At 40.4% G+C, this 18,589-nt stretch overlaps 1 protein-coding gene across 1 annotated transcript; it reads right to left on the reverse strand.

The window, feature by feature from the left end:
* Positions 1-5,156: 5,156 nt before the first annotated feature.
* CNGA1 (cyclic nucleotide gated channel subunit alpha 1) lies at positions 5,157-18,345 on the reverse strand. Its single transcript, XM_025887661.2, has 8 exons — positions 18,239-18,345; positions 16,982-17,113; positions 15,575-15,637; positions 11,264-11,305; positions 11,064-11,174; positions 9,209-9,316; positions 8,320-8,426; positions 5,157-6,571 (listed from the first exon to the last, which is right to left on the reverse strand). The coding sequence occupies exons 1-8, from the start codon at positions 18,343-18,345 to the stop codon at positions 5,157-5,159; spliced, it is 2,085 nt and encodes a 694-aa protein (XP_025743446.1).
* Positions 18,346-18,589: the final 244 nt, after the last annotated feature.

Here is an 18,589-nt window from a genome sequence, read left to right on the forward strand (position 1 = left end):
TATATGTGAATGGAGCAGTAGAAATACCTATAATGTAGATCTATTAATTATCAGTAGTTTTTGCAAACAAAGGAACTAGGGGGAGTAACTTATTACATTCAAAAATGGGTGGGAAAAAATTGCATTCCTGTTCTAGAGGCTCCTAGTAATGGTAGGCAAATGTTCATCCCTTGTGTCCTGGGTGTCTCACTGGTCACTCTTTCTGCCGAGAATAAGCAACAAGGCCACTGGAGGATATCATGGAACACCATGGATTTTGGTGCCACCAGAATACCGTGCTCCTGGGCACCATGAATCTTTGTGACAAACCCAGGAAACAGGCTCAGTGATATCTGAAGAACTAACCCAAGTAGCTTCTTGGACTAAGTCCAACTGGCTAAAACTCAACCTAGATAGAACAAAAATGAACCTAACTAAAAGGAGGAGAAATTGGAGATCTGACAAGAAACCCAACATTGTCAGGCTAGTGAGTAATTTTGTGGTAAATTGCTATTTTCAGAACCCCAAAGGAATGCATCGGTGAAAAATGCATTCTTTCACCTCTAACTCATCAGGAAACCAAGAGCCAGACATGAAGTGTAATTCTAGAAAGTATCGTCTCGAATTTACTCAGTTTAAAGTGAAAACATACAGAGAACAGACATGTTATCACCAACTAGAACCCCATAAAGCACTCAGCTTGGTCTGTGTAGAAAGCAATCAAGTACAACCTTTTAGTGAAGTAAACACCGAACCAAGGGTCAAAAGTCCAGGCTGTGTCGCTAAACTAGCTGTGTGGATTTATGCTTACCTCCTCTACTCCTCTTTTCCCGTCATTTGAAATAGTGCATATATACCAAAATTATAGAGAGGCTGCATACATTTGTACCTAGGTTTGTCAGATCTTAACATTGGGACTTATTTCCCTCAGATTGTTTTTAAAAATATGAAACAGCAAAGACAGCCCCACAAGTGTAAGCACTGTTCTGATTCCTGCGATCATTCCGATGCCTGTTATTAAACTGTCACCTCAGAGGTACAGATCCATAAACACTACTCAGGATTGTGCTGTATGTTTGTAAATTCTGTAGAGAAGATGCGATGGGTACATACAAAGTCAGCAGGAATGCCAAGGTTAAGAGCAGGCACCCTGAAGCCTCACTGGGTTCAAATAGCAGCTTACCACTTCCTTCCCATGAGCCTCCGGCAAATTACCTAAACTCTCTATGCCTCCCTTTTAAACAGAAAACGCAGTGGAACCTATCTTATAAGTTATCATGAGGATTAAATGCATTCAGAAAGTCCTTGTACAGTGCCTGGCACAAACTAAACACTAGGTGTTATCTTATTATTCAAACATTTTACAGTACTCCTTTATATGAATAGATTCCAATTTTGTGTAATTGGCCTCCTCTTGATGGATATTTAAGTTGTTTCCAGTTTTTTACTATTATAAACATTCTTCAACATATCTCCTGTTGTATGTGTGCCCAATTTTCTGTAGTGAATGAAATTGCTGAGTTTTAGATGAGCCCAACCTTGGCTCTAGCAGATGATTAGCATAGGACTCTCCAACATGTGGTAAAAATTCCCACTCTTACTCCAAGTTCCTATATCCTCGCCAGTTTTAGTGTTGCCTGATCATCATTTCTGTATTTGTAAAAGGAGGAGGCGTGAATTAGATGATCTCTGGAGTCTTTTTGCGTTTTCTATATTCTCTGGTTTCCTTTCCATGCATTTCCCACTTTCTCCCTTCACCTAGAAATAACCTAGTCCAGTGAATAGCAAGCTTTTCTTTTGAGTCTATAAGCCTGCTGTTTGGTATTTTATATTTTGAACAGTCTATAAATGAAGACATCCAAAAATACCATTTCTGTAGTCTTGGAAGAATATTACCTAAATTGACGGTGTTTTAGCCAGGCATATTTCCAACACTGTGAAAACAGGTCAGTAGTTGCCAAACTTTTTAAAGCAATGAAATTCTTTTTTATTTAATAAAAATATAACCTGAATTTCAACATAAATGCTGCTTGCTCCCTTTTTTTCTTTTGCTCATCTCTAATACGTATCTTACAGAGTGGCAAAAGCCTGTAATGTAACTGTCATTATTGTTTTGTTGAACTCTCTGAAATTAAGAAATACTACAATGCTTCAATTTGTCTTGTTGCTTTATCCATCAAATTTGCATATTAAATTTATTTGATCGTGTTTTTTTAAAGATTTTATTTTATATTTGACACAGAGAGAACACAAGCAGGGGGAGCGGCAGGCAGAAGGAGAGAGAGAAGCAGGCTCCCCGCTGAGCAAGAGCCCGATGGAGGGCTCGATCCCAGGACCCTGGGATCATGACCTGAGCCGAAAGCAGACACTTAGCCGACTGAGCGACCCAAGCGCCCCTTGATCAGGTTTTAGTTTTAGACTGGCATATAGTGTGCTATGCTAAAATCTTCTGGAAATCTTCATGTTAGGAAAAAAAAACGCCCATTATTGTCAAAGAGCTCCGATTTTACTACTACCTATAATTTCTGTGAAGAAAAGTTAAGTTGCCAGCTTTGAAGGTTGTAATTATAGACCAATATTGCCACCTAACGGTAAGAAGTTGAATCACATCATATTTCAAGTTGGAAAAGTTGGGGTTTTTTTTAAGATACATGCAAAACTCTGAAGGGATCTATTCCTATGAGAACATTACATTATAGCAGAGTTGCCGGGGAAGGTGCAGAGTAAACCCTTATCAGACACGCCTTCAAGACTAGCTGATTGGGTTTCTGCTCCCTCATTGATCTGCCATCAGTGAGTCCCAGAATGCTCTCTCATCTGCTCTCAGATGCAGTTACTAAAGATCTTCAAATTTCAACCAGCCCTCCCTTGTACTTATATCAAACCTGTCCTAATCTTAATATGTTAAGACAGCCAATTGGAGTCTGGAATCAGTCTGGAATATGGGTGGTTTTTGGATTACTAAAAGGCAAGTTCCTGCTTTGGCATTCACCTGTACCCAGGTGAGCATCCTTACCATGAGTCTCCCCAAAGCCCCATATTTCTTGTTTCCTTAAAAGATTTCCATATGAAGCCAGAACCCAGTTGTGAACCTCTGCATTGCATTCCAGGGGTCTCAACTGGAACCCCGCCACCACCTGTCAGAGCCTCCACCTGGAGGAGTCATGGAAAAGGAGTTGGCTAAGCCTTCCTGATTCCAAGTCTTTGAATCAAGAATCTGCTACCTGTCCAATATAAAGCATCAGAAAGACTCATAGAGCCGGGGGTCAGAGTTCATGAAATCAGAACCCTTGGATGGCTCTAGCTGAAATCAGACTCAAAGTACCCACCCTCCTGGGTGCTGTGACAGGGGCTGTCCTCCTTGGGATCCAGGCCCTGAGCCAGGTGTGTAACTCTCACTCACCCTTACCTTAGCAGGTCAAGCCTCTTCACGGCGTCTTGGAGGTGTTTATAATAGGCAACAAACAGAACAAAAAATAAAATGCGTGTGAAGGAGAAGGAAGAAGAAGAAGAAAAAGAGAGTTAAAAGAGCAGTTGTCTCAGGCAGAAACCATGTTATATATTAATGACAACTCACTCACTCCAGAACTAGTCACTTCCTCTGTAGTGAAGAAATACCTGCTAGCTGATATGGAAGAGATAAAATGTAAAATGCCAACACGAGACTGCAAACACCATGTACAGTTCAATGAATATTCTATTGGTAGAACAGAATATACTCTACCACAGACATACACTGATCAAGGTCCACAGAAATATCCAAAATGTCAAATTAACAAGATGTCATGTTAAGTCATATTATTATAGGCAGAGACAGAAATTTTATATCAATTCCAGTGATCTCTGTTAAGAATTTTTTTTTAACCACATCTGGGTTAAGTAGTAGAAAGCTGTGTGATTGATTAGCAATGTCTTCCACAACCACACACTTGTCATACAGTTCCCTTTTCTGAAATTTCTAGAACAATACCATTAACTCCTTCCTGGTTCTCTAGTTAGGTGCTTCTCAAGCTTTAATGTGGGTATGAATCACCCAGGGGTCTTGCTAAAAAGCAGATTCTAATCCAGTAGTTGTGGGGTAGGGCCTGAGATTCTGAATTTCTAAGAAGTTGCCTGATGATGCCCATGCTGGTCCATAGAACTTACACATCTCCTTTCCAGACATTACAATAATTTCCTTTGTTAATCATCCAGCAGTGGGATTATTTTTATATCTTTTCTTATTGCTGACCAGTCAGATGAGGAAGATAGTAGCCATTGCTATCAGGCCTTAATAATCAGAGAATTTGAAAAACTTATTATAAAAGTACAAATTGAGGGTTGCTGGCAGGGAGGTGGGTGGGGGGATGGGATAAATAGTGATGGGCATTAAGGAGGGTACTTGTTGTAATGAGCACTGAGTGTTACATGCAAGTGATGAATCACTAAATTCTACCCCTGAAACTAATACTACACTATATGTTAACTAACTTGAATTTAAATAAAATCTGGAAAGAAAAAAATTCATTATAAAAGATTCCTACATTTTATGATTTTTAATGTTACATATTTATATATCAGCATAGATATGTGAAGTCTGATTTGTCACACTTTCATCGTGAGAAGTTTCTCTTCACCACCCTTCCTAAGTCCTAGACTACAATGATTATTGTCCTTAAAATGACCCTAAAAGAGCCTAAAAAGACCCTAAAAAGGTCTAAAAGATCCTAAACTCCCTACTAAATTATCAAATAAATAATATTCACTATAGTCTTAGGACTTACTTTACTTTATTGCATTCTAATTCTTTTTAAAATGGTATCCTGAACATGACGTACATGGTAATTCCCAGTTGCTCCTCCACAATGTAAAATGCCTGAAGGTGAGGGATACTTGTTCACTTTTATAAAGAGTATTACATAAAAGGAGCATATATGAAAAAATCAGAAGATATAGATACTGACAAGTTAATCATTCTATATCTTTGCACATTATCCATTCTGAAAAAATCCTAAGGACGATGATCCTTTAATCACAGTACCTCACAAGTGAGTGTGTGGGCCTTGTGCCCTACACCCAAGCACACTCTGCTTATGGAAAAAGTCCCCCAGCTGAATCTTCCTCTTCTTCCAATTTAGAGTTGCCTAATCACATCACCAAAAGGATCATGAGGCACGTCCTTCTTAATGACCAGCTTTTCAGTCCTGTGTGGAGTCCAGGAGCCCACTTTCAACTCCAGATCCTTCAAGAGCTGAAAATTCTGTGTCAGTAAGTGGCTTCAGAAATCTCTCAACTTTGGTTAGTCTTTGCTTCAGTTTCTGCTGCATTGACTCATACTCAGCCAGGATCCGAGCAAACCTTGTTTGCAAGAGGTCTACTGACCCCTCCATTCGGGTGACCTTCTCTTCGAGATCTTTAGGATCACTTCCAGCATTTGCGATATTTAAATCCAGTAGACCATCTTTCATCAAGATTTGCCTTCCCTTCTCTTCTAGCATAGTTTTGGCATCTGGATACTCAGTGAGAGCTTCCATGAGGTCATCTTTGGAGAGACAGAACAGATCTGAGTAGCCAATACTTTTAATATTGGCTGTTCTTCGATTGCCAGCTTTGCTACCTTTAATGTTAAGGATACTGATCTCACCAAAGTAGCTGCCATCACTCAACACCACAAACTGAGTGATTCCGTCATCTGCCACCACGGCGAGTCTGCCTTCCTTGATGATGTACATCTCTCGTCCGATATCCCCTTTCTTGCAAATGTAATCTCCAGGACTGTAGACTTGGGGTTGCAATTTCAAGACCAACTCCACCAAAAGACCAGCTTCACAGTCCGCAAAAATACGCACTTTTTTTAAAGTGTCTAAGTGAACGTTGATGGCAATCTCTGCTCTCAGCTTATCAGGGAGATACTTCAGGACTTCTTTCTCATCAACTGTTTTTTTGTTGGTCCACAGGTAGTCGAACCATTTGATAACTCTCTTTTCCATATCTTTGCTTACATTTCGAAAACGCATATATTGCTTGATCGCATCGATTCTTGCTTGAAATTCGGCTCTGGCAGCATTCATGTTGGAAATCATAGAACCTATGTTACCAACGATGGTAGCAAAAATTAACACTCCAATTAAGAAATCAACCACCACAAAGACATACTCAGAATCCCTCACAGGAGGCGGTGTTTCACCAATTGTGGTCAAAGTCAGTGTAGACCAGTAAAGGCTGTATACGTATTTTCTAGCCAAACGGCCAAATTCAGGATCATTAACATCAGGATACACCCATGTATCATTTCCGAATCCAACAGCTTTGGAAATAGAGAAGTACACACATGCATTCCAGTGGATAATGATGACAATATACATAACAAGGTTAGAAATCCTGAAGATGTTTGGGTAGTTTGTTCTTGTTTCTGTTCTCTGGAAGAACTCGAACATTCGAGAGATCCTTAACAGTCTGTTTAATCTAATTTCTGGATAGTTCCACCCCAGCTTAAAATACAGCAGATCAGTGGGTATCACTGATAGTAAATCAAGTTTAAATTGCAAGTTTGATTTATATTTCTCTATGAGTTTAGTTTCTTCCTTCACCAGCAGTCCTTGTTCTAAGTAACCTAAAATAGAAAAAAAGAAAACACAATTTAATGTTTTTTCATTTTTATGCCATTATGAATTTTTCTAAAATAACCCTCAATGAACTTCACTGAGTCCAAAACAAGAGTTCACTTTCAATAGGGGCACCTGGGTGGCTCAGTCGGTTAAGCAGCCGACTCTTGGATTCAGCCCAGGTCATGATTTCATGGGTCATGATCTCATGGGTCATGAGATCGAGCCCCTCATTGAGTCCCGCATCAGGCTCTACGCTCAGTGGGGAATCTGCTTGAAGATTCTCTCCCTCTGTCCCTTCCCTCACTTGTTCTCTCTCTCTCTCTCTCTCTCTCTCTCTCTCTCTCTCAAATAAATAAATAAATAAATATTTTTTAAAAAATAGTTCATTTCCAATAAACATGCTTTTAACAATATAATAAAATATGAGTACTGATCAACATATGGCTATGGGAAATAATCTTTTGAAGAAATAAAAAATAAAATTTTGTCAGTGCAAAAAGTGAGAGCTTATATGCAATGTACTCATACATTGTATATATACCAATCTCTCTAGATCCAGTTCTCTACCCAGGTAAAGCCATTCCTTTTATGAACAGTGTTCTTGGAAATTTCTCTAAACACCCTGGCACTGTACCTAACGCCTCACGCCACTCTCTTGTCAGAACCCCAGCCCCACCCTTGAAGTTTGGGTACCTGCCTTACTGCCTTTTATGTGTATTCTTGCCTTGTCCCTTTAATGTGAAGAATAAATGTCCTTCAGAGGTTCATTTTCTCTCTCCTGTTTGTCCCCCAGACTTCCTTAGTCAGCTGGGATCTTCTCTTCTCCTATGTTGCCACAGTGGGCCTTGAATTTCAGCATTCTGATACATTTCACTGGGGAAAGAACGTGTTCCTCTACCTATACCAGCTCCCAGAGCTGTGAGTAGGTCACAACAATGGGAGCATTGCTCCAGCACACAGATATTTAGAGCATGTCCCTATTTTACATAATGATTCTTTAATGCTCTTCTCTGTACAGCAGTTACTTTTGCACACAGAGCGCAGTGTAGAAACAATAAGCTTATCTACTTAACAAGAATACTCAAGAGGGGGCGCCGGGGTGGCTCAGATGGTTAAGCGTCTGCCTTCGGCTCAGGTCTTGATCCCAGGGTCCTGGGATCGAGTCCCGCATCGGGCTCCCTGCTCAGTGGGGAGTCTGCTTCTCCCTCTGCCTCTCTCTCTCTCTCTCTCTCTCTCTGTCTCTCATGAATAAATAAATAAAATCTTTAAAAAAAAAAAAAGAATACTTAAGGGGAAGCTATCAGATCCTGCCCCCTGGGCAACAATGCCTCACCATGACCACAAAGTTGAATTAAGGATTTGTGTACTCTTTGTCCAGCTCTGCTGGACACAGTGATATCCCCCCCCATGCCTCTTCATGGTATCTCTCTGTAGGTAGCAATTACCCTTTCATCACAGAGCTGGCAGAATATTTCTGTTCTCTTTATTCCTCTCACATGGCACTAACCCAATGGACAAGGTAATGGGAGAAAACTACCAATCCACATTCAAAGGTTGCTTAATAAAGTGAATCGGTTGTAGTGACCTAAGCTTGTGGGTAGGCATATGGTACTCTTGCTCTCAACAGTGCCTTTTCCTCTAAAATAGATTTTTGTGAGTTTATTTTGAAGAATACTTGAATTACAAAATTTCAAATTATACTATAGAGATAAAAGCACAAAATTACAAAGTATCCAAAGCTGAACATATTTACCTGTCCTTATTCGTACGAACATATCAAGAAGATAGATTATGTCTGATAGGTAATCAAAAATGAGCCACCATTCTAGGTAATCAGACTGAAGTTCATCAAAACATGCTCTGTAAAAGAAAAACTTGTGTAATTAAAATGAAATGGGGGCGAGTTTAAGTAAGTGTCCTCTCTGCATAAGTTTTATCATGATGAGAGATCTAAGGCACTAAGACTAAGAGGGTCCTTAGAGTCCATAGAGTCCATTTAATCAACCATGGCTTTTCTGAATCTAAGCAGTCAGACTTAGTTTTCTCCTGCTTCTGAATTCCAACCTTCTTTGTTATACTAGTTCACATTGTGAAGACATCAAATAAAAATAAATGGCCTCAAGCTAATGTCAAAAGACATTGGGTTATACACATTGATAACCAAGTTCTTATTGACTATCTGTACCCAAAATGCTTCAAGGAATTGTGCTTAGTTCTGCATGTCTGAGATGTTTACTGTCTAAAAGACAGAGAACCATAGAAACCGCTTGGGAAACACATCTTGCTCTAAAACGACCTAAATCTTTGATCTTTCTCCACTCTTGGCAACATTTTTTTTCTTAGAGTCCAAAAAATAAAAAAATAAAATAACAAAGTTTCTCCCAAAATTCTAATTAAATAGTTCAGCAATCAAAAGTTTAAAAACATCCCCCTACTCCCCATCCCAGTACTGGATTTCTAGGTATATTGGGAACCAAAGCACCTACTCCTGATTTAGGAAAACACATTGAGAATAATGTAACCTCTCTTTACAACCTGTGGTGGAGAAAAGAAGTATGTCCCGAAGAGCCCTTGACAAAACTGTTAAGTCAGGTGACTTAGAAACTAGAAGCAGGTCAAGATCCACAAAAATATATAGATACCTTGCAATAATCATAGTCCAGTTGTACATAACAGGTAAAGTGATGCAAAACAGCCAGTTGTAATACATGTTTCCTGAGGGATCAATAACCGTGACTTCTTTCTTCTCCCTAGCAGCAATTAGAAATAAAGTGGGAGGTTGCCAAGAAACAAGGACATTTTTATTTCACATATCAAATACGGTTCTGTCCATCACCCACAATTAATGAAACAGAAGTAAGCTGGAGAAACTCACTCCACAAGGAGAAAACTAGCTTGGCATGAGTGTGGTAGACATAAGAAATTGCTTAGTGAGGACTGGATAGATAGTTAAAGTACTAGTCTTACATTAAACCTTACGTTAGATTTTTTTTTTAAAGCCCTTGTTTTACTGTGATGTTGTGGACATTTCTACCAATCCAGCCACTGAAAAGGAATAGTGGCACAGATCATGCTAAACTCTGGAATAGTCCATTGACCTCTTTGGTAGGTTATGGGGTGAGAGAATGGGGTGTTGCCCCTCCCCTACCAGGTAACAGAACAATCAGGAACTATGCTGTGAGAGGGAACTCATGGCTTCATTCTCACCTGTATGGAAAGAAGAATATAACACAATCTAATAAAAAATCTTTGTTCATAAGCATCTATGAAGGATGAAGAGGCAACAGAGGGCAGAGGCAAGGAAGGAAGGGAGGAAGGGAGGATGGGAGGGAGGGAGGGAGGGAGGGGGGGAGGGAGGAATGGAGGAGGGAAGGGAGGGAGGGAGGGAGGGAGGGAGGAAATATATGGTCAAATGGAAAATTTTAAAAATTTTCTAGTATCAACCTACATTAGGTTTTTTTGGGTTTTTTGGTGGTGGTGGTGGTGGTGGTCGTGGTGGTGGTGGTGAGGTTTTTTAGGGGTTTTTTTTAAGATTTATTTTTAAGTAATCTCTACACCCAACATGGGGCTTGCACTTATAACCCCAAGATCAAAAGTCACATGTTTTACTGACTGAGCCAGCCGGGCACCCAAGCCCATATTATTAAGGACTTTTCCCTTTGTAAAAACCTCAACAGCTTTCCAGCAGGCACAAATAAGTGAATACTATCTGGTAAAGAGTTTTCTTTAAGTTTAGAAAACAATTTTCCCTTTAGTAAAAAGATAGCTTTGAAAATATCACTCAGCCTTACCCTCGTGAAATTCTAGCCCTCAAATGTTTTTGTTTAAAAAGGATCTTTCAGGGGCACCTGCATGGCTCAGTTGGGTAAGCATCTGCCTTCAGCTCAGGTCATGATCCCAGGGTCCTGGGATAGAGCCCCACTTCGGGCTCCCTGCTCAGTGGAGAGCCTGCTTCTCCCTCTCCCTCTGCTGCTCCCCCTGCGTATGCTGTCTCTCTCTCTGTGTCAAATAAATAAATAAAATCTTTAAAACAAAAGGATCTTTCAAATGGCTGGTATTTTGATAAGCATTTGTACTGCTCTCAAAATTAAGCATGGGTTTTGCAAGGAAATTTGCTTACTTTTGGAGTATTTGCCATACAGTATTTATGACTCAGAGATGTTAATAAAAGTATTAAATATTTATTTCAACTTAAAAAGATTAATGTTAAGACCCAAGGAACCCAATTTTCTTGAAACCCAAATATCTCCCAATGGTAAATTTATCTTAACCAGAGCTCGAAGAAGATAATTAACCATAACATTGAAAATTCTTGATGAGAAAACTAAGAATAAAGCTACCACTGCTCATTTTAAGGAAACTAGAAAAAAATTTGATTCACACTTTATAATAATTTATTTCGTCTTCTACACAGGGTTCCATAACTATAAACTTTCAGGAAATAACCCTACATCCAAAATCCACTATAAATTCGTTCCTAATTTCAAGGCCACTTACTCTTCTTTCTTATCTTTGCCTTTCTCCTCTTTCTTTTTCTTCTCTTTTTCCTTTTCTTTCTTCTTTTTCTTCTCTGAGTCCTTTTTATTTTCATTTTTATCACCTGATTTGCTGAAAAGTGAGAGATGTAGTTACTAACAAGATATGAAAATGTTATGGGCCAAAAAATCTGGAATCACTCATGTCAAAGTCAAACTTACCTCTTCTTTTCTTTTTTCTTTTTCTTTTTTTCTTTTGGTTCTCTAAAGAAGAAATAACATCTAAGTCACATAATCAAATTACATTCTGACTTCCATTCTTATTTACTTTCTTCTCTCTCAAGCAAGAATTCTGGGCCTTGCGTTCAGAGACCTGCTCCCATGCTCAGGGACCAGAAATCTGGTCTTCTAATGGAGAGTTCTACAAAGACGGACATGCACCCAGATAATAAAACAAACAAGGAAAAATTCCTGGGTTAGAGCATGTGGAAAATTGAAGGAAATGGAGGTCGATAAAGGCATAAACCCAACAAGAGAAATTTAGGAAACAACAGCCCCCAAGGGTATAATTTCAAAGTCTCCATGTCCAAAAAAAAATTATTATTTAAAATTTAAGCTTCTTGGTATCACTTATCTCTTATTAAGAGCTTTGAGAATTTCAAGAAAATGCTATCAATTTTCTTTAGGGGGGTAATCCTGAATGCAGCAATTTCTTATGAGTAGTCAAAAAGCTCCACACAGTGGAATCCTAATTCTTAGAATCATTTACTGGATTTGAGATCACCTTTTTCTATATGCTATTTCCTCTGGAGTGGAGACTATGTGATTAGAGGCCTCTTTGTACAGCTGGCTCTCTATCAGCTGAAGAATGGATTCTGGAGTCAGGCGGACCTAAGGTCAAAATAGGCTGCCATTGTTGGCTCAAATGTCTTGGGAAAGTTTATTATTCAGACATGAATGAACAGGCATCTGACTACCAGGAGGGTAGTCAGAGAGGTTGTTAAAGGGAGGGAGATAGGTCTAGGCCTCAAAGTATAGGTAAGAGTTGGAGAAGTTGAGAAGAAGCGTGAGGATGTTAATGGGAAGAAAATTTTCAGGGGCCAATGTACAAATGAATTTAGTCTGTACATGGATAGCCTAGCAGAAGTGGAATGCTGCTATTGAGGAGAAATGGGAAGCAGAATGGATAAGGAGGTGGGGCTTGGAACCTAAGGTTGTCATGTACAAAGGGGAATGGAACATAAAACTGGATGAGGGAGAATTTATTGCTATGAGAGCACACCCTTGTGATACAGGTTTTAACACCTTAGCACAGATCCTAGGAAATGGTGCTGACACACTGTTTGGGTGGCTTCCAGAAGCTCAGAAAAGGTGATGGCTCATGGAGGAAGGTATCAGAAAGACTCAGAGAAGTGATATGCTGAAGTGGACATTCCAAATAAGGAAGACAGCCCACCAACTGATTACAGTCCCTCAGAGGGCTCAGAGGACACAAAAATGATAGGACGTGTGCTGGTGGGAGGGGCACCGGCATCGATGAGAAACAGTGGTACTGTCCTCTGGAAGCCAGGACTGATAGTGGGAGGTGCTGAACTGGGCACAGAACTGGGTTCTCCGAGAGCAATAGGGATGACAGAACCTGGGAATAAGAGATCAGTGACAGTGTTTACTCCTCCGAAGAGAGATGGGTCCAATAACTGTAATTAGCATTAAGGGGAGCATGGGTGGTCAGGGGACTTAACTCACAGAGAGCTATGGATGAGGTCAATAAAATACCATATTCCTAGATAGATGCACAACCTTTTGGCTTGTCAGGGTACTGTTTAACATATACAGTCAAAACAGATCAGGAATGGATAAGCAGGAGATTGAGAGCAACTTAACCCAATAAAAAGTCACGACCTCACGAAGAGTTTCTAAACCTGAGCCATGTTCTCAGAAATGAAATCACTGACTGAAGAACGAAATCACTGACAATATATGATTTATGGGGCTTCCACTGGGTCTCAAGACCCCCCACTGGGGTCATTTCTCCAGTTCCTCAGTGTAAAAGTGGAATATAATATTTGGTCATTGGTAGAAACCTCATCCCTACTAGTGCCTTGACTTGTAGAGGAAGAGCGACTATAATGGGGGAGGGCCAAGTGGAAGCCCTCGAGCTGCCCCCCACCTGCTGCCTGAAAACAATACTGCATCCTGGACAGGAAATAAAATGTAATCCTTAAAGACCTCATGTGTGCGGGGGTGGTGGTTCCCTCCCACCACCATTTAATTCAATGTCTGGTCCCTATGAAAACCACATGGGTACCAGTGGCTGGCAGCAGACTCCTGCAAAATCAACCACAGAGTAGCCTCAATTGCAGCTGCTTTGGCAAATGTGAAAAACAATGCACTCAGGCAACCTACACCATATACCTAATGTCCTGGGTCAGTCATGGTGAGCATGTGATTTTTTATCACTGTCAGGGAATTGGATCAGAAATAGTTATGAGATGGAAAGCAGCACACATTTATAGTCTTTTCCAGGGCTATGTTGTCTCTCCTGCTCAATGTCATGACACAGCCTAGAGGGACCTGGACCATCTGGACATTCTGAGGAATGTCACATTGGTCCACTATATCAATGGCATCATGTAATAGGCCCTTGAAAGAGGATTAACTAGCCATGGGACAGAAAATGACTATTGACTATAAGCTGGATTCTGTCAGAGTGAACAAGTTATAAGGTTGTACAGCAATCCAGCACATGATGAAGGGGTATATCTGGGATCAAGATGTGCCACTTGATGGCCACAAGATGAAGCATGTGGCACGGTACCCTCCCCCCATGTCATCTATCACTGTTGTATCAGCACCCATTCCTCAACTCTCCACCATGGCCATATGTGGGGGTCTCACAGGAGCAGTTGATGGAGCATGGTCTCTGAATGGGTCAGCCTGACATCGGGATGCAAGTCAAAATGGGCTGTGTCTACACTATAGCCCTACTTAGAGGTGACCCTAAAAGATTATGGTAAAGTTAATCTTACCAATGGCACAGCTTCAAGCAGTGCACCATCATCCACTTTGTGTGGAAAAGGAAATGACCATGTATGGGTTTGGGAACCAAGGAGTTTCAGTAGGAGTGACTCACATAGGGAATGTGTCCTTCTCATCCCCACAATTTCATGGTCTGTGGATCTAGAGGTTTCCAGATGGATCATGTGTGTTCCAGGCAACACAGTTAGTGTCCCATTAAACATTAAGCTATGACTCCCCAGTCGCTTTGGGCCCCTCGTGCCAAAAAACCAATAGGCAAGAAGGGGAGTCACCATACTGGCAAAAGTAACTGACTTCTTTCATCACAACTAGATAGTGTTGCTGTTATACAGTTGGGGGGCAGGTATATTTGGCACCTAGGTGATCTGCTCTGGTGTGTTTGGTGTTCTCCAGCCCGGCTTTAGTGGTAAATGGACAAATACAGCAGCTATAAGTCAAGAAGGGCATGGTGCCCAGGGGCCCAAATCCTTTAGGGACAAGAGTCTGTGTCATTCATCCCACGAAGCAAATCATCTAGAGCAGCAGAAGTGCTGACCAGAGGCGACAGGATTCTAGAATGAGTAGGAAAGGAGGGCGTAAGCTATTTCAGTTAAAGCCTCAAGACCAGCTGCAGCTGTCAGGGACCTAGGTTTATCCCATTAACCTTCCTTGTATAAGCTTCCCCAGGAAAAAAATCAAGACTCCTGGAGGAGGTATATTCCCACATAGGGTGAATTTTCTATATGAAGAAAGCGGACCTGAACAGTGCAAGAAACGTGCTGTCTGGATGCAGTAATGCACAGAACTCTGGCACTCATTCCCCACCGGCCAAGAGTACTGGTTGCTGACAGCTCACAGTCTTCCTCTCCTTTGACTGGCGTTGGCCTAAGGAAGCCACCATGTTCAAAGCTATGTGCCCCCATCCTAGGGGCTCCCCTCATCCAAGACTGTGCCTGTGCAAAGGCCCAGTCCTACCGCCTAACTATGACACAACTCTGAAGGGGCCCCCCTGCTCTAGAGTACCTCATACCAACTCTATCCTCTGAAGTCCAACTTCTCCCTCTGCCCAGTCTGCTCTCCTAACTCCCTCCTAGGTATCATTCCTAAAAGCACTCCCAGTAAAACTTTGCACACAAACCTCCCTCTCAGAGATTGTCTCATAAGGAACTTGACCTAAGACACATTGGCTTAGAATAGAAAGGATTACTGGTAGTTCATTTATTTTTGTCCATAAGGAGGGGCACTTGCATTTACACGCTAGACAACGGTTTTCTGTATGCATTCAATCACATACATACATACATACATACATACATACATGCTGCTTTTAATATGGGTAGCCACATTTTTCAGAAGTAAATAAACCAATGACAAAAATAACAGAATACCATTGCTATTGTATTAGGTAGTTTTCCTAATAAAGATCTCCTCTCTAGCAGCTTCAGATATACTCCTACCTTTTTACTGGTGGTCTTTAAAAGCAAAGCTTTGGTTTCCTATTGTAAATGTACTTACTGCTCCTTATTGCTGCTGTTGTTAACATTGAAAAGTGCAAGGGCACCAGGCAGGTACTGCTCCCTGGAAAATGAAAATCATAATAGTCACCATCTGTATAATGTCCATGGTAAGCAAGCAGTCTTAAAGAACAAATTATTTTCAGTTACTAACTACTGCCTAGATATTTTTTTTTTATTTAATCATTCATTTGACAGAGAGAAACACAGCAAGAATGGGAACACAAGCAGGGGGAGCGGGGGAGGGAGAAGCAGGCTTCCCGCGGAGCGGGGAGCCTGATGCGGGGTTCGATCCCAGGACCCTGAGATCATGACCTGAGCCGAAGGCAGACGCTTAACTGAATGAGCCACCCAGGCACCCCTAGACCATTTTTGGAAGTATAGAGCTCCATGAAGCTTGAGTTGCTAAATATCAGTGCTGTGAACCAAAGCGATTAATACATACTTACTAATCAATGCTAACACCAAAAATTAGCATCCTCCATGGCCTCCAGGGAGCCACCTTGGATGCCGCCAATTGCCAGCAAGAGATCTAAGACTTAGACTGTCAGGGAAAATAGGAAGAAAATAAAAGACAAATAAAAACGGTGGGAAAACTAAAGGTGGTCAGTGGGAAAAGAAGTAAGAGAGAGGAAAAAAGGAAGGAGAAAAAGCAAAGAAGAAGTAAATATGTTCTACAGGGTGAGAACTCCTGATCCACACCAATGCCACGTTCCTCCCACACCCTCCAAGTCACGTGTGTGAAGTTTTCATGAGAGCTTCATTTCCTACTAAGGACGTTTAGCTTTTCTTCTCTAGCTACACACACTAGTGCTCTACTCCCCTGAAAGTAGGGTCAAATGGGATTCAGCATTTTAGAGGATCACAGCCAACCCCTCCCAAGTACAATTGCTTCAGGACCCTGAAAGAAGGATCAGAAAGAAGGAGGAAGTCAGAGAGGACTGGGGCATGAGGTTCTTAAGGGACAGAGACAGGTCTCAGGGAAAATGACCAGCAGGAGCGTTTGCGACTTATGGGCCCCGTGGACATGAATAATCATCAGGCTGTGACAGTTTTCCAAGAGAGGAAAAGGCTAAGTAGCAAGTTACTCGCAAGATCCTGAGAAGTGGCTGGGTAGCAGGAATTTGCCAAGCCCACTAGGTGGAGGAGTAGAATACCTTTCTTTCATCTAAGTACTAGTTTAAAAAGATCTGGAGGGGTGGCGCCTGGGTGGTTCAGGTCATGATCCCAGGGTCCTGGGATCGAGCCCCGCATCGGGCTCCGTGCTCCACGGGAAGCCTGCTTCTCCCTCTCCCACTCCCCCTGCTTGTGTTCCCTCTCTCGCTGTGTCTCTCTCTGTCAAATAAATAAACAAAATCTTTTAAAAATGAAAATAAAAAGATCTGGAGGAATAGATCGAAGTGCTCACCTCTGTGATGGCCCCCCTCTGTGTGAGTTATTTCTACAGGAATCCCTTGCATGGGGGTTTTCATTCTCTGATTCTTCAAACATGGAGACACTGTCATCATCATCATCATCCTCATCATCATCAGAAAAGGAGCTATGGTCCAACAGGAGGCAGAGATGAATTAGATCAATGTTTTAAACCATTATGAAGGAATAACATTTCTCATTAGGAGGACCATTGCTTCATCTTCTCTCCTTCCCTCTCAAACTAACATATAACCCTTTTTAATTAGAGTGGAATGAGAATTTCAGAATACATGGAATTAGATAAGGTATATGCACAATTCAATAAAATGTATGTAATTAAGAAACTACTTTCTAGGTCTTCCATATTTCTTTTATTTGATTCATTGATTAATGTTAATATTATCAAATAGAAAGTATGAATCTGTGCTTTAGGCCACAGTATACATTTGTACGAACAAACCTGTAATAACATTTCTTCCCACAAAAAAATAAATTCAACCACATTTATGCATGTTCTATTCATTTATAAGGTAACAATTTTATTTTATTTTATTTTATTTAAGAGCAATTAATTAACATACAATGTATTATTAGTTTCAGAGGTAGACATCAGTGATTCCTCAGTCTTATATAACACCCAGTGCTCATTACATCATGCACCCTCCTTAATGCCCATCACCCAGTTACCCCATTCCCCCACCTCCCCTCCAGCAACCCTCAATTTGTTTCCTATAGTTAAGAGTCTCTTATCGTTTGCCTCCCTCACTGATTTCGTCTTATTTTATTTTTCCCTCCCTTCCCCTATGTTCACTTGTTCTGTTTCATAAATTCCACACATTAGTGAAATCATATGATAATTGTCTTTCTCTGCTTGACTTACTTCGCTTAGCATAATATAGGGTAACCACTTTAAATTATACTTTTAAAACATTTAGCATTTCCCACTTTGTATTGTTTTCACATTCATCTATGGCAATGTTACCTCTGCAGATTTGAAATGTCCCATAAGAAAAGGCCTTGCCAATGATTAAGGAAATATATGGCATATGTGCTTCTAAATTATGACCACAATAATATCTATGTTCATTTGTGAGACAAGTTATGCTGTTCCAAAGTATAGATAAGTTGATGAAATTAAATAAATTACAAAGATCAAGGTCACAAATTAAAAGTTAAACTGAAATTAAACCTAGTTACATTTAAGAATGGTGGCTGGTATTAAAAATGCATGGAAAAAAATGCATGGATTTACCTGCCTGCTGCATTTTCCATCCTTCTTATTTCCTTTTCAATATCTGGAGCAATCACATTGGGAACATTTACAAAAGAGTACCATGTATTGATAATATTTTTCTTCATGGTTAGTTTAATATCTGAGGAGAAAAAAGCCTTTATTAGTAAAAAGACTTTATATATTTATATATATAATCAAAAGTTTCACTCTACCTTTCATCTAAGGCTGTCATAATGATTTTATGTGGGAATTATTCTTTAATAGCATACAGCTGTGGCCTAAACCTTTAATTACCACTAGCTAGTTTTTTGTGTATTTTTTTTTAAATTCAAGAATATACCAGAGGTGCAGAACTTTTTTTTTTTTAAT

This window comes from Callorhinus ursinus, unplaced genomic scaffold (assembly GCF_003265705.2).
Source record: "Callorhinus ursinus isolate GAN/ISIS: 27379988/994484 unplaced genomic scaffold, GSC_fseal_2.0 scaffold4, whole genome shotgun sequence".
NCBI classification, from domain to species: domain Eukaryota; kingdom Metazoa; phylum Chordata; class Mammalia; order Carnivora; family Otariidae; genus Callorhinus; species Callorhinus ursinus.